General features: G+C 45.7%; 1 protein-coding gene across 1 annotated transcript in view; it reads right to left on the reverse strand.

Moving 5' to 3' along the window:
* The window catches only part of LOC139471307 (A disintegrin and metalloproteinase with thrombospondin motifs gon-1-like), an 86,332-nt gene that overhangs the window by 47,376 nt on the left and 23,242 nt on the right, over nt 1-15,714 (reverse strand). Inside the window, exon 2 of the mRNA XM_071253617.1 lies at nt 7,154-7,214. Coding sequence (XP_071109718.1) covers nt 7,154-7,214 — 61 coding nt within the window. The remainder of the gene's footprint in view (nt 1-7,153; nt 7,215-15,714) is intronic.

Consider the following 15,714-nt stretch of genomic DNA (forward strand, 5'->3'; position numbering starts at 1 on the left):
CACTCACTCACTCACTCACTCCCCCCTTCCCTCACGCACGCACTCCTCTCTCTCTCTCCCTCCCTCCCGCACTCACTCACTCACTCACTCACTCACGAACCCTCCCAGTCACCCACTCACGCAGGACGTCCAGCCCGCAATGGATGCGTTACGCTGTACCGAATCAAGAAAGATCTCGTGTAAGAAAACATTTTTGTAGTCGGACTATAATATTTACCACGTGTACAGGGCAAAAACTGCATAAACTTTTATGGCACTCACTTTGACGGTTTTACAGACTAGACTGAATATAGCCGACGATCTCCTAAAAATAGACCAGACCAGAATGTTTCGCTGAGACGTGAGAAGTTCCTAAACGTTTATTCGACACATGCTTAGATGCCTGTAGCATCTGGAAAAGAACTTTAAGGAATCTAAGACCTGCACTGGTTACAATGGAGCATGGTTCAAATTTGAGATGCGGGCCTAAGCCGTACAGTAATCGGTTGACGGCGCACCGTAGCTGTTGTTCATTCATGTGGGAGACGGAGGGGCTTGGGAAGACACCGACTGGAGGATATTATGACTGACTGCTTTCTGGATTATTTGGTTTCATGCAAGCTGCACCAGGAGTCCTTTTCATCTCGGGCGCTGGTATGCATCAGGCCAATATAGATCAACTAGATTGTCTAAGAAGTTGATTTAATGAACTTTAACGACCACAACAGATGCGCCTGTTGATTGTTACATATACTACGTGTTGGTTCATGACGGTGTGGGACACTTGTTAGAGGCGATAGGGCTGCCACTACATCCATCTTGTGGTCCTTCTCATCCACATCCACATATGCTTCACGGAGTAGGAGCATAGATACCATTACAATGTACCTATCGTCTATATATTTCATCTTTCATCTTGGTCATTCAGTTATCCCATGTATGTAACTGATGAAGACGTGTATCGGTTTCAGGCTTGTGTCAGGGTAGTGCGTCAGTCCTGCATCAACCACGTAGCCTAAGTGATGGGGATTAGCACAAGCATAACATATACAAAACGATGAATGTCGTAGAACTAGATGAAAGGACCAACTTATATTGATGTATTATCGCAAATAACTTAATAGACATTTGTACCAGGCTAGAGTGAGTGAGTATGGTTTACGCTGCTTATATAATTATTCCGCCAACCTCATGGCGGGGACGCAAGAAACAGGCTTCACACAGGGTATCGAACCTGAACGAGCGAACGCTTTAGCCACTGGGCTACCCCGCCACCACTCTAGGCTAGACCATCAGTGCATCGTTACAAGAGCAGAAACTGGGTGTTCAGTGTCTGCAGCAGTTGTATAGAACTAGATCACAGTGCTCCATCAGATCCTTACAGGACCCCAGTAAATGTTCCTTCTTCCCACAATACAACACAGTTCCCCATCACATCCTCACAGAACCCTAATCTCTACCCGAGGTCGAGTTGAATCTGTCCCAGTGTGTCATTACCCATAATTCACCTTGTTTTCACCTCACTTAAGGTGTTTTGAAAGCCGTTACCAATTCAAGACGTGTTGGGTGTTGAGATGGTAATTTGTGTAGATGTATCGAATTCATGTGATGGAGCGTCCGCAGCTCTTTAGCCCTGTTTTTCTCAACGACATTTTACGTAAGTTAAGTTTCTTCTCACAACATGTGGAACATGTAGCACAGGAACACCCCGAAGTTCAGCGAGCCAGGAACCCATGTGAAATAACCTGGAGAAGTGGGGGAGTTGATTTCGTTTTTCGCCATTCAGTAATATCTCAGCTCTATAAAAACGGCCCGTATATATGATTAAAACTTTGCCAGGAAATATGGCGGTTGTTGATGTCATGAGCAACACCTCCACGTGAAGTCCAGGTACTCTGGCCCGAGTCAGCCGGTCACCATACATTGCAGCCGCCTACAGTGTATTTCACAAAGCAATCGTAGCGCTACGACTGTCACAACTCCCATATTTTAGCACATGCGTTCGGCTATCGTAGCGTTCAGATGGTTTGTGGTTGATGGCCGCTTCCACAAAGAGATCGCAGCGTTGAGAGCGTCGCATCCCAATACAGATTAATGGCACCCGCCCACTTTCGCGATGTTGACCGCGATGTATTTCGATGTGTGAAATATCGTAATGGGTATAAAATCGTGTATGTGAATGAGGTACGTACTTTAGTAGGAGCACATCACGACATTACTACGACTATAACACGAAGTAAGTACGATGTCCGCGCGATGTCACTGCGACATCATACCGATGTGGGCACGATATAGACAAGTTTCGTAAGTGTTGAGTACGAGTTAGTTACGAGCTCAGTACCTTAACGCGACCTCTACGAGTATATCCGTCACACCGTAGACCCGGGTTCGATTCCAGACTTGGGTACAATGTGTGAATCCCATTTCTGGTGTCCCCCGCCGTGATATTGCTGGAATGTTGCTAAAAGCGGCGTTAAACCATACTCACTCACTCTACGAGTTTATCACGATGTCAACACGACTAAACAGTAAAAGCAATGGGACCGAATTTTGGGATATTGCGTTCCACTTCTACATGAGTTTGGCAGGGACCTTCTTGTCCGGATGCACCACCACGCCCCCACCCCTCCCACACACACCAACTCCTCAACAATGTAACGCTTCATTGCAAATCCAACTTCTAAGAGGCAAAAGACACCAAGAAATGACTCAAATATTATTCCCGTTTGAAGAATCAAACCGGGGCGTCGGCGTGAAGAGCGAAGCACTGTCCACGGAGCTACCGACGTTCCTTAACCACATAGCATTCATATACATAATTATGAATATATCCTCTGGTTCGTAAAACAACATTTGGAAGATTATTTTAAAATTGCCGAGATCGAATCATGGCCCCAGTTGAGTCAAGGAAATCCCAAATGTTCGTACGTAACTAAGAACATCAGTTAGTCAGTACCCTTTCATCGCTGGTCGCGTCAGCTGAGACACAGCGGATACAACGGCAAATCACATTTCCATGCCCACTATGACTACGCCATGGAATACGAGTCATCTGATTATATTTCCATTATGCTGATGTCAGTGTTGTGCAGGCTCCATGCGAGCTCATATGAGGTTTCCACACGAAGAAAACAAAACATTACCAACAGTTTTTAGGGGAACACTAGACAGTCCTCTCCTATAACCCAGTCGGGGGTAGGAGATTCGTTCGCCCAGTCAGTCGTCAGTGGGAGGCCATCTCTCTATAGTTCCAAGCTCAATGACTTTTTCACATGTTCCCATTTAGGTCTCGCTGACATTCCACGATCACGACATTCCAGCACATCAGTTGATCACATTCTTGCTGTGCGGCAAGTGTTAGACATGTGTTGGTCCAATAGCACGTCTACTCCAAGAAAGACTACTCTCCCACAACATATTACGAACAATGAGACATTTCCGGAACAGCTACCGAAGTTAATTTCCCGACACGAATATAATCCGTTCTTTGCAGCATTGAAACACTTGTCAAATAAACACGGGACTGGGTGCGTGCTGCCCTGGAGGTGAACAACACACTTCAACAACATTTAGATCTGACAACTGTCAGCTTGATACCTTTATAGACGGAGGACAGACCCTGACAAGAGGATTTGAAAGAACATTTGGCTGAATTGCAATAACAGAGATAATTCTAAATATACAAACAGAGCGACTCAATATCACAAAGCGATTCACGGTCTCTGTCCTCATAGCTTAACTACAATGGCGTAGCGTCAGTAAAAAGCTGTCTGCCTTATCAGCAGATGCTTTAGTATTGAGAAACTAGTATTTGTCTTATCAGTAGATCGTTCAGCAGTGAGGGCCTCAATAACTCCAGAGCAATAAGATTGAGAGTCCTATCTTATGAGTCGATGCTGGAGCATTGACAGAACCTGTATTATGAGATGAGTGAGTGAGTGAGTGAGTTGGGTTTAACGCCGCTTTTAACAGTATTCCAGTTATATCACGGCGTGTCAGCTTAACGTGGGAGGAAAGCCCGAAGTGATGCAGGTCTCAGACGTTTACCACTTCGGTGAAACCCACGAGCACGGGTATGGTGCTGACAAACCTAGAAACATAATCGGGGTGAACCTGGATTCGAACCCACAATCATAGGTTTCTGGCGTGCCTAAGGGACGCAACTCTGCACAGCGAATCGCGGCGCCTTAGACGACTGGGCCACCCGTGCCCCCTATTATGAGATGAGGTGAGGTGAAATGAGGTATAACGTCGTGTCCAAAATTATTGAACTTTCATTGCGACGTGCATGTGTGTGTATTTGTGAGCGTGCGTGCGTGCGTGCATGCGTGTACTAGTCCGGACTAATGCCGACTAGCCTACTGAGACACCATGTCACGAGCCGACAAGTCTGTTTTACCCCATTTATAAATGCCGAGCGCCAGGCTGGGTAACAACAAGTACTATCGTTCAACGTCTTTTGGTATGATGGGCCGTGGATCGAACCCCCGACCTTCCGCTCTGCAGGTAGACGCTCTGCCACTAGACCACGGAGGCGGTCACCTGTAATAGGAGCCGATGCTGCAGCATTGAGAGTCTGTGTCATCTGTGCACATCATTCAGTATTGAGAGCCGCTGTCTTATCAGTTAGCTCGTGTTTCAGCATTGAGAGTCTTTGTCATATGTGCACATCATTCAGTATTCAGAGCCGCTGTCTAATCAGTTAGCTCGTGTTTCAGCATTGAAAGTCTATGTCTTCTTAGCTGCGGTTTGCATTCAGAGCTGAGAGTTGTTTGATCAGCAGTATCAGCTTTGAGAGCTAATCCAGGAGAGATCGGCTTGTGTCGGTCAAAGATGGCGGAATACGATCAAACCATAACGATCTGGTAATGTCGTTGGCCATTTACGTGGAGTACTATTACAAGTGACATTTTAAAAATTGTGGCGCTTGGGGATCGCTACATATGAGATGTTTATGCTAGTATCTTGCTAATCAGAAGTTCGCCAGTAGGATGTGCGGGTGATGCTTCAGTGTAGTGAATGTGAGGAACAATTTAAGGGCTGCGGTTCGCGTTCTCTGGGTAACGGAGCGAGCGGGAGGGTTGGTAAAAATGTCTAGGTCTGAGTGACGGGTGTGCGGGTGCGGCCAATATTAGGGTGGAAGTGGAAAGGTATGCGTCTCGGGGGAGTGAATGAATGTGTGTGGTGAGGGGGGAGTCAGTTGTCAGGGTGAGTGAGTGAATGGGTGTGGTGAGGGGGAACGGAAGGCAGATGTCAGAAGGAGTGATTGAATGGGTGTGGTGAGGCCGTGGGGGTAGTCAGTTGTCAGGGTGACCGGAAGGGGTTGGGGTAGTCAGTTGTCAGGGTGACCGGAAGGGGTGGTGGTAGTCATTTGTAAGGGTGACCGGAAGGGGTGGGGGTAGTCAGTTGTCAGGGTGACCGGAAGGGGCTGGGGTAGTCAATTGTCAGGGTGACCGGAAGGGAGGGGGGGTAGTCAGTTGTCAGGGTGACCGGAAGGGGTTGGGGTAGTCAGTTGTCAGGGTGACCGGAAGGGAGGGGGGGTAGTCAGTTGTCAGGGTGACCGGAAGGGGTGGGGGTAGTCAGTTGTCAGGGTGACCGGAAGGGGTGGGGGTAGTCAGTTGTCAAGGAGAGTGATTGAATGGTTGTGGTGAGGGTAAGGGTAGTCAGTTGTCAGGGTGACCGGAAGAAGTGGTGGTAGTCAGGTGTCAAGGTGAGCGAGTGACTGCCAGACTGGGGTGATCAAGGCATTATCTTGATGTAACTCAGGACGAGCCGATCCCAACAATCAGTGTACGGGTGTACATACCGCGGCAGCGTTATGATGTTAATCAGTACAGGGACGCCACAAGATAACTGCATAAATTTGTCTATTTAAGACAACGCTGTAATACACAAGGCAGGGTCATGGGGGGTGCTTATGATGCTAAATACATTCATTACGCCGGATTGTTTAGATCAGATAAAACAGAACGTCAACGCCAGAGAATAACAAGAGAATGTCCGGCAACAATAGGTCTGCTCCTCTTGTAAAGTAGAACTATTCAGTCACATACATATACACCACTAGGGAGCGTCCTACATGGTACCCCAGGCGGGATTCGAATCCGATGTTTGACGTTTCGAGCTAGCGCTTTGACAACTGGTTTACCCTACCGAGACATACTTACGTCTTACACCCATCTGACACCCCGTCCCACACTCGCACCATCCATCCCCAAGGCACCAACACCCATCTCATTAGTCTGTTTTTGATACGCTGCCTACTGCAGTATTCGCAATTATGAAACGGAAGGAAAATGCACAGCTATTGTGTAAAGCGTGAGACAAAGCCAGACGCGCCACAATCACACTGGCACCAAACACGATACACCGGCGCACCCAGGTCGGTCGCTATCGATGAGGAAATTAATTGATATGCAGCTCGCCAGTGATGGAAACAATCCAATTACATAAGCTGGGCCGAGAAGCTGGTAGGAAGCCAGTCCATGTCACACGCCAAACTACGCTGTGTCTGGCTTCTGTCGGCTTCTGAGGTAATGAAAACTATACGTGAATAACGTTGTACGTGTGTTGAGGAAAGACTGCTGCCAATGTACTAAATTTGCACAAGGCTCTAAGGAAATAATTATTAGCATAAATCATATTTTTTAGATTATGTAAATAAGAACAAGTTGTTCCTATAAGAGACTGGAATCATTAGTCCATATAACTAGACCTGCCTATCAGGAGGATGAGATTACTATACATCTATGGACTTTTCATTCAGTACAGCCTTGCAGCAAGGCTACCAATGTCCCTGCCAGGGCGTGGTCGTGGGTAGCAGTCAGCTGATTGGGCAGGAGTCCCATTGTCAGGAGCTTTTGGTGGCGTGGCCGGTGAGCGTGGTCGTGTAAGGGGTGGTTTGATTGGCGTGGACTGCGTATGTGCTGTTTGACGTTTTAAAGTCACGTATACCCACGTCCAGGAATGCATGGGATCATTTGCTCTTTTTAATTAAGTCAAAGTTAAAAGTTATTCCTTTTTTATGTATAAAAACAATTTCTTGAACGCGCTAGATTTAGGGAAGTACATGATCAGACAGTAAACGGGTTGCTCTATTCATCGATACAATTAATTCTTAGATGAAAATGCTTCTTTCGAAAGGTTACATGTGTTGCACTAAAGCAGGACTTACCCTGATGGCCGTGGAGAGAGGAGAGAAGACATATACAAGCAGCAGGAGGCAGCCGAACAGTCTGGAACAGAGAAACCATCTTGTTAACAAATGGGAATAGAACACACCATTGAATCAACAGGACGAGTAATCACGGGGTTCATTAACCATGTTTTCAACAGTCTCCAACGAGCGCATGCGCGGCGCCGAGTTGAATGCTGATCGTTATTGTGCAAACGTAATGACCTTTGACGGACCTGTTATATTTGTTACGTCATACACGAGCTTTACGTCATCAATGAGGACAGAACGTACTTCTGTCATCGCATACATGTCTCCATATAGAAACTTCCACTATAAGATGTACATACAGCAAAGTTAACTCATCAGGTAAGAGACGGTGGGGTAGCCTGGTGGTTAAAGCGTTCGCTAGTCACGCTGAAGGCCTGGGTTCGTTCCCCACATGGGTACAATGTGTGATTTCTGGTGTCCCTCACAGTGGTATTGCTGGAATATTGCTGAAAAGGACTTAAAAACCTCACTCACTCATGTATATATTAAGTCCGGATCTCTATCGATGACACAGCGAATAATGAAGTACGTTTCACCACCGAGAAAAGGTAACAAGTTTTACAGTTCTTGTGAAAAGAGAATATTGGACACAACAGACAATCTTTCATGTCACGATGGGCGAGTGAGTGGGTTGGGTTTCATGCGGCAGCGAACAGTCATCACACAGTGGGATAGAGTCCCGAGAGGATGCAGGTCCTATACATTTTTATATGGCAGTGTATTTTATTGTGGAACAATGATTGTGGCCGTGAGACTCGGTAGACGCTCATTGCATTGTGTTTGGACAGTGATTAGTTGTCAGGAATGTAATACTAGTATATTTAGATGCTAGTATTAAATATGTAATCTACCAGAATACTGTGGACTGTGATAGTGTGTTATAGAAACATCAGGAATATTCTATATTGCGTGGGCACTGTGTGGAAATTTTCAGTAGCTAGTTTGACGATATATAAGGGGACAAGAGCATGCCTCTCGTATCTCACACATTTCATCAAGAAGCCAAGAACCACAGTCAGGCTGAATCAGGGATTCAATCCACGATCACGAGGTCTGGCACAGCGGACTGCTGCTCTTCCGGTCACTGAGCCACCAGTGGCACCTCGGGTGCAATAGAGTTTGGTACACCGGAGTGACAAATCACTGCAGTCACAGGGCCATCTTTCTTGCTTGCTCCCAGTTCACCTCTCCACACACATCTACAAGCATCGATCACAATCAAGCTCTATCCAGCTAACATTTGGCCATGTAAAGTTACATATCGTCCCTGATTAGAATTTCAGTGTTTACACTCGCGTTAAGACGTTTAGATAATAATTTACATGCGTTTACATGGAGTAAATACGCTTCTGTTTAATTGCATGTGAACCTCAAAGTCTCTCGTCAGAAACAAAAACAGCGTTTTTTTCTGTTTGCATGTGATTTATTAGCCGATGCTCTTTGATTTCAAACGGACTCGTGGTTTGTTTTTTCTTGGTTCTTAAACCCACAGCCGCGTTATTTACTTTCGGATTTTATCTTATTGACACACGATCACTGCTTTAGACATGTAGAGCCTGCGCTAAACTACAACACGGATACGTGAACCAGATTCTGAACGCTGGAGAAAAAGTCAAAACGCTTAGCCTCGATAAAAATGTGTTGAAGTATACAAGGGTCTTACTGAAGGCGATAACACCACAAGAACAATGACTATTTGTCTCTGTAATCTGACATCAGGAAACATGCAGATTAGTTATAGCTTTAATCTGCGGCTGAATGGCTACACTCTGTCCGATGAGCACTTGCCCCCCAGGTGACATATCACATGCTGACTAAGATGCAACCCGGGATGTGTGTTATGTTTCTTAGATTGCACATCTCCAGCTGATTTCAGAGATACCGCCCTTGCATTTGTGGACGCGGTGCGGCGGCGCAATTAGTGAGATATATCTATTTACAAGGCACTTGAGAATTGTATGTCCGGACGCATTGTAAACATGCAGGCTGTGATTGCATAAGGCATTGAAGTGCAAGTATTCTGCTCGCTCTTCACACTGTTCCATAGTATGTTGGCAATGCTTACAAGGTGACATACTATGACCCTTACCATTAATCTACATTCCTTGCGAGTGGGAAATTTGTACCGAGAGGGGGTTGTATTACGGGGTCATAATACTAATACAAAAGTCTCTAGTGCGGGGAGCCTACCTGTGGATCAAAACACATGCTTTCACACAACCTCTGACCCCTGTTAGGCCCATGTCGGTGGGAACAGAGGTTGCTCGTCATACAGGCAGGGAGATGTTCTAGTGTAGTCAGGGAGATGTTCCAGGGTAGTCAGGGAGATGTTCCAGGGTAGGCAGGGAAATGTTCCAGTGTAGTCAGGGAGATGTTCCAGGGTAGTCAGGGAAATGTTCCAGCGTAGGCAGGGAGATGTTCCAGGGTAGACAGGGGATGTTCCAGGCTAGGCAGGGAGATGTTACAGGGTAGACAGGAGATGTTCCAGGGTAGGCAGGGAGATGTTACAGGGTAGACAGGGAGATGTTCCAGGGTAGACAGGGAGATGTTCCAGGGCAGGCAGGGAGATGTTCCAGGGTAGACAGGGAGATGTTCCAGGGTAGGCAGGGAGATGTTACAGGGTAGGCAGGGAGATGTTCCAGGGTAGGCAGGAAGATGTTACAGGGTAGAGAGGGAGATGTTCCAGGGTAGACAGGGAGATGTTACAGGGTAGGCAGGGAGATGTTCCAGGGCAGGCAGGGAGATGTTCCAGGGTAGGCAGGAAGATGTTCCAGGGTAGAGAGGGAGATGTTCCAGGGTAGAGAGGGAGATGTTCCAGGGTAGAGAGGGAGATGTTCCAGGGTAGAGAGGGAGATGTTACAGGGTAGAGAGGGAGATGTTCCAGGGTAGGCAGGGAGATGTTCCAGGGTAGAGAGGGAGATGTTCCAGGGTAGACAGGGAGATGTTCCAGGGTAGAGAGGGAGATGTTCCAGGGTAGACAGGGAGATGTTCCAGGGTAGACAGGGAGATGTTCCAGGGTAGACAGGGAGATGTTCCAGGGTAGGCAGGGAGATGTTCCAGGGTAGAGAGGGAGATGTTACAGGGTAGACAGGGAGATGTTCCAGGGTAGACAGGGAGATGTTCCAGGGTAGGCAGGGAGATGTTCCAGGGTAGGCAGGAAGATGTTACAGGGTAGAGAGGGAGATGTTCCAGGGTAGACAGGGAGATGTTACAGGGTAGGCAGGGAGATGTTCCAGGGTGAGTAGACAGGGAGATGTTCCAGGGTAGGCAGGGAGATGTTCCAGGGTAGAGAGGGAGATGTTACAAGGTAGGCAGGGAGATGTTACAGGGTAGGCAGGGAGATGTTCTAGTGTAGACAGGGAGATGTTCCAGGGTAGACAGGGAGATGTTCCAGGGTGGGTAGACAGGGAGTTGTTCCAGGGTAGAGAGGGAGATGTTCCAGGGTAGAGAGGGAGATGTTCCAGGGTAGGCAGGGAGATGTTACAGGGTAGAGAGGGAGATGTTCCAGGGTAGGCAGGGAGATGTTCCAGGGTAGAGAGGGAGATGTTCCAGGGTAGACAGGGAGATGTTACAGGGTAGACAGGGAGATGTTCCAGGGTAGACAGGGAGATGTTCCAGGGTAGGCAGGGAGATGTTCCAGGGTAGGCAGGAAGATGTTACAGGGTAGAGAGGGAGATGTTCCAGGGTAGACAGGGAGATGTTACAGGGTAGGCAGGGAGATGTTCCAGGGTGAGTAGACAGGGAGATGTTCCAGGGTAGACGGGGAGATGTTCCAGGGTAGACAGGGAGATGTTCCAGGGTAGGCAGGGAGATGTTCCAGGGTAGACAGGAAGATGTTCCAGGGTAGACAGGGAGATGTTCCAGGGTAGAGAGGGATGTGTTCCAGAGTAGGTAGAGAGATGTTCCAGAGTAGGTAGGGAGATGTTCCAGAGAAGGGAGAGAGATGTTCCTGGGTAGGCAGGGGGATGTTCCAGGGTAGACAGGGGGATGTTCCTGGGCGGGTAGGCAGAGAGATGTTCCAGGGTAGGCAGAGAGATGTTCCAGGGTAGGCAGAGAGATGTTCCAGATAGGCAGAGATATGTTGCAGAGAAGGTAGAGAGATGTTCCTGGGTAGGTAGGGAAATGTTCATTCTCTTCAGGGTGTTCACGTTTATATTACCATGGCAACCATTAGGTCTATGTCCATTAACATGTACCATTCTAAATACTACATTAGGAAACGATGTCCCCTCACGATAAGGATTTGATTATATGATTAACGAGTTGACAGTAACAACAATAGAATACATTCTGCAAGAATTGTTTCAGGGATTGTATTAACGGTAGAATGATATCAACAGGTTTGACACACTCTAAAAATGTGTTTGGAATACAAGCCATGTTTTAAATTTAAACAAAAGAAATTATCACAGCATATATACACCACTTAAACACAACATCCCCATAATCTAAACATGATTATAATTAATTTTATTTATATATATATATATATATATATATATATATATATATATATATATATATATATATATATATATATATATATATATATATATATATATTGAAATTAGAAGCGGCAATCAGATTCACAGGAACGTGCATAACACAGGACGTATAACGAACTTGTTACAATATTAGCATAAAATTGTGCAATGTAAAAATTGCGATCACAGCAGTCCCCGGAGCACATGAGTCAGCGTGGCGGGCCGCTAGTCGTGAGGTTGCAAGTTTGTATCCCGCCGAGGCTTAAACAGTGTTATGTTCATAAACGGGTTGTTGCTGTGTGACGCATAGTAGTCTATAATACAGGAAACGGAAGTATCTGATGACCTCGAAAGACACTTAATTTTTTTATGTTACCCCCCATAAATGTCCATTAAACAACTTATAGAAAACGCCCTTTTTCAAAATCACCTACAATGAATTTTAAACGGGGATAGAGGTCTTTCCCAAATTTAGACCCTAAAAAGGTTTACCTGTTAAACACAATCGTAAACATAGTTAGTCCTAAACACGTCAAAATTATGGAACAAGTGACGTGTTTAGGTGGGTGTTTAAACACAGTTTTCGCAATGCATATGTTAATTCTGTTCATTTCTCTAATTACTGTTCCTAAGAGACGTGCTGACTGTAAGTTCATTACCAGCTGTTTGTGTGTGACATTGGCATTCTTCCAAAGTCTGTCTACGCGTCTAGTGCATGTCAAGTTGTTTCTCATGTCAACGGCTTGCTCTAGTTGGTGGCATAATTCCCCTCTAAAAGCATGTGGATATTGGGGATGGGCACCATGGTACCTCGTCCCAGTCAATATTGACATAGTCACACATATCACCAACAACGTTTCCACCAGATATCTTTTTGGAATGATAACGTTGCTGTTTAATGCGGTGCAGCTGGACCGTAGCTTGGTTACGGTTGCGATCTTTCTTGCCATGCATGGCTGCACTGAGGTTAAGAAATCTAGCATGGTTTGACGGGTGTCGCCAGTATAACATAACAACTACATTCCCCTGATGTATTGGGTTGTATGTAGCGCTGGGACGGGTAACCCGGTACTCGGGTCGGGTGGGTACTGAGTAGGACCCGGGTACCCACAGGACTATCCGGACCCGTGGTTAGTCACGTGATATATTGTTTAATGACAAAAATTATTGTCAAAAACTTTATGGTTACACTACAAGTCACAATTGTTCACATTTCTTTCTGACTATGCACCCATTCCTTCTGACTTTTATAGGTTTGAATAAAGATAAAACTTCACGCTGTACACTTCAGTGTTTGCATGGCCAGATCGTTTTATACGTGTATCTAAATACATTTTGCCAGGGCAGACATTTCTAAATCGGACATATTGTACCTAGCTCATGAGACCTACAGCGGGTACCCGGGTAGGGTCGGGTAATAGGGGGGTGGGTATCCGGGTAGTAAATTTGGACTCGTCCCAGGCCTCGTCGTATGTAGTGGTGACGAAGGTGACATTATAGACAGGTTAACGTTGAAGGGGTAACAGTCGTGGATACATAACTACTCTGAATCTCCCACGCTCTCTCTAGTATGTCCGTCCGTCTGTATGTCCGACCGTCAGCCTGTGCGTCTGCTTGCCTGTCTGTATGTCTGTGTATCTGTCTGTGTGTCTCTGTATGTGTGTGTGTGTCTGTATGTATGTTTGCCTGTCTGTATGCCTGTGTATCTGTCTCTGTGTCTCTGTATGGGTATGTCTGTCTGTGTGTGTATGTCTGTGTGTCTGTCTGTATGTATGTTTGCCTGACTGTATGTCTGTGTATCTGCCTGTGTGTCTCTGTATGTATGTGTCTGCCTGTATGTATGTCTCTGTATGTGTGTGTCTGTCTGTGTGTCTGTATGTCTGTATGTCGGTGTATCTGTTTGTTTGTCTCTGTATGTGTGTCGGCCTGTCTGTGTGTCTGTATGTGTATGTGTCTGCCTGTCTGTGTGTCTCTGTATGTGTGTGTGATCATATCTACAAGCATACAGTATAATATGTAAATAATACAAGAAGTACATTTAGTTGCGATATATGATGGGAAACCATATGAACCGACAACGTTGTTGTGACGTTGTTATGAAGGATGTTTTGGAGACAATCGCTGTGTAAAATATCCGAAATATTTCCCAACACATATTACAACTTCAATGTTGAACGCACAGTCCGTCGTTTAAACGTGCACCCCGTTGCCAGTTCTTATGTTTACGACACCCATACCAATTGACGTTACACAAAATACTGTTTAATGTTGCTATGATGGGAGCATGTCATGCTTACGTCTCCCATCGCCCGCAGTCCCGACAGGACACCAGTCTATGCATGCAGGAGTTGATTGGCTGAACACAATGTGAACATCATGTTTAATGTCATGTGTAATGTCATGTTTAATGTCTAACAAGGGTACTGATTGTGACGAGAATACATACAATGTTCAACAAAGCTTGCACAAGTCCGAGACGATTTAATCCACTCGCTGATGTGACATTTCTTAAGTCACGTATTCCACGGGCATGTTAACTTGTTCCTTGTCGTGTGTTTCGTGTTATTCACACAGCCAAATCGTCTGTAATCATTCTCGCGATGCCAAGCATTACTGCTTTGAAAAAGTGAAACATTTAAGCTCTATTACCATTGAATCCATATTCTTATTATATACTTGAATTACATGTTATTCAATGCTTTGTAACTTTACAATAGACCTCAAAACTCAGCAGGACAAGATGCATAATTGTTTGGAGAAGACTTAAAAAGTTTACCTTGAACAATCAACAAGCTTTATAAATATACTTTGCGCTCAATAGAAGAAAAGGAATGTGAAACATTTTCGACATATTTCCTTTAAGCTGTGTCATTTCAGGAAATCAACACTCTTTATCCGACGGAGCTGAGAAATATTGGCAAATCCGGTCATTGTATTGTTAGTCAGCGCTGCTACCCCGTCGAGGGACTGCGTCACAGATTAGACTATCAAAATACACGCGCAATGGCAACGGTTTATAGAGCATTTTACACACTAACCGTATAAACAGAACAGGGTGGTGACATACATACTGAGTGTTAGTATCAGATCTCTACGTTGTTTAGGTAGTCACACATGGGAACAACGTGGTCCAGATCCCAGCCCCCTAGACTATGGTCTAGTTTGTTTGTTTGTTGTTTAACGCCGCGCTCAGAAATATTTCAGCTATTTGACGGCGGTCTGTAAATAATCGACTCTGTACCAGATAATCCAGTGCTTGATATCATGAGCATCGATCCCGGCAACTGGGATACGACTGTGGTCTAGTGGATAGAGCGTTTGACAAGAGAGCGGAGGTCGGCAGTTCGATCCCTGGCCAAATACCAAAGGAAGTGTAAAGGTACCTGATGTTTCACTGCCATGGTATCTCTGTGGGCTAGTACTATGAAACCGGCCAGACAAGTACAAGCAGTACTCAGTCACCGGTACAATATAATGACAGACACACAGGTACAAGTTCATTACTACCGTCGACACAAACAGCACTCGTTTGCTTGAACTGCCCCACGCTATTGTGTACATGCAGCCATGCCACGCGACAATCACCGATCTCAATTTGTCGCCCGTCAACCATTCTCAGTGTGCCGACAGTCTACATCTCACGGATACGGGACGGCAAAAAGTCCTTCATTATGGCCATATCGTCCAGACAGTCGTGAGTTGGGTGAACTATAGCCCCAGTTAACAAATGACCTACCAGGAAAGACAGGTAGGTGTCTGACAAGGCGAGTCACTGACACCTTGTCTATTTACAAATAGAGGAAATATGTACACTCGCCGCTCACAAATGAGAATTCTTGTAACATGTGTGCTAAACCGTGGGACGTAGGAGGCCGAGTGTGTTTATTTAAGGGTTTAGTTAAGTTGATCATCTTCTCATTACTTATATAACAGGGTTAAAGTCGGGCGATCACGCTGTCGTTGTCTTGTCCCTTGACGAATGGTACACCTCCAAGATATACCTTTCACTAATGAGTATATATACAT

This window comes from Haliotis cracherodii, unplaced genomic scaffold, assembly GCF_022045235.1.
Source record: "Haliotis cracherodii isolate W230 unplaced genomic scaffold, xgHalCrac1.p SCAF_1, whole genome shotgun sequence".
In the NCBI taxonomy this organism is placed as follows: domain Eukaryota; kingdom Metazoa; phylum Mollusca; class Gastropoda; order Lepetellida; family Haliotidae; genus Haliotis; species Haliotis cracherodii.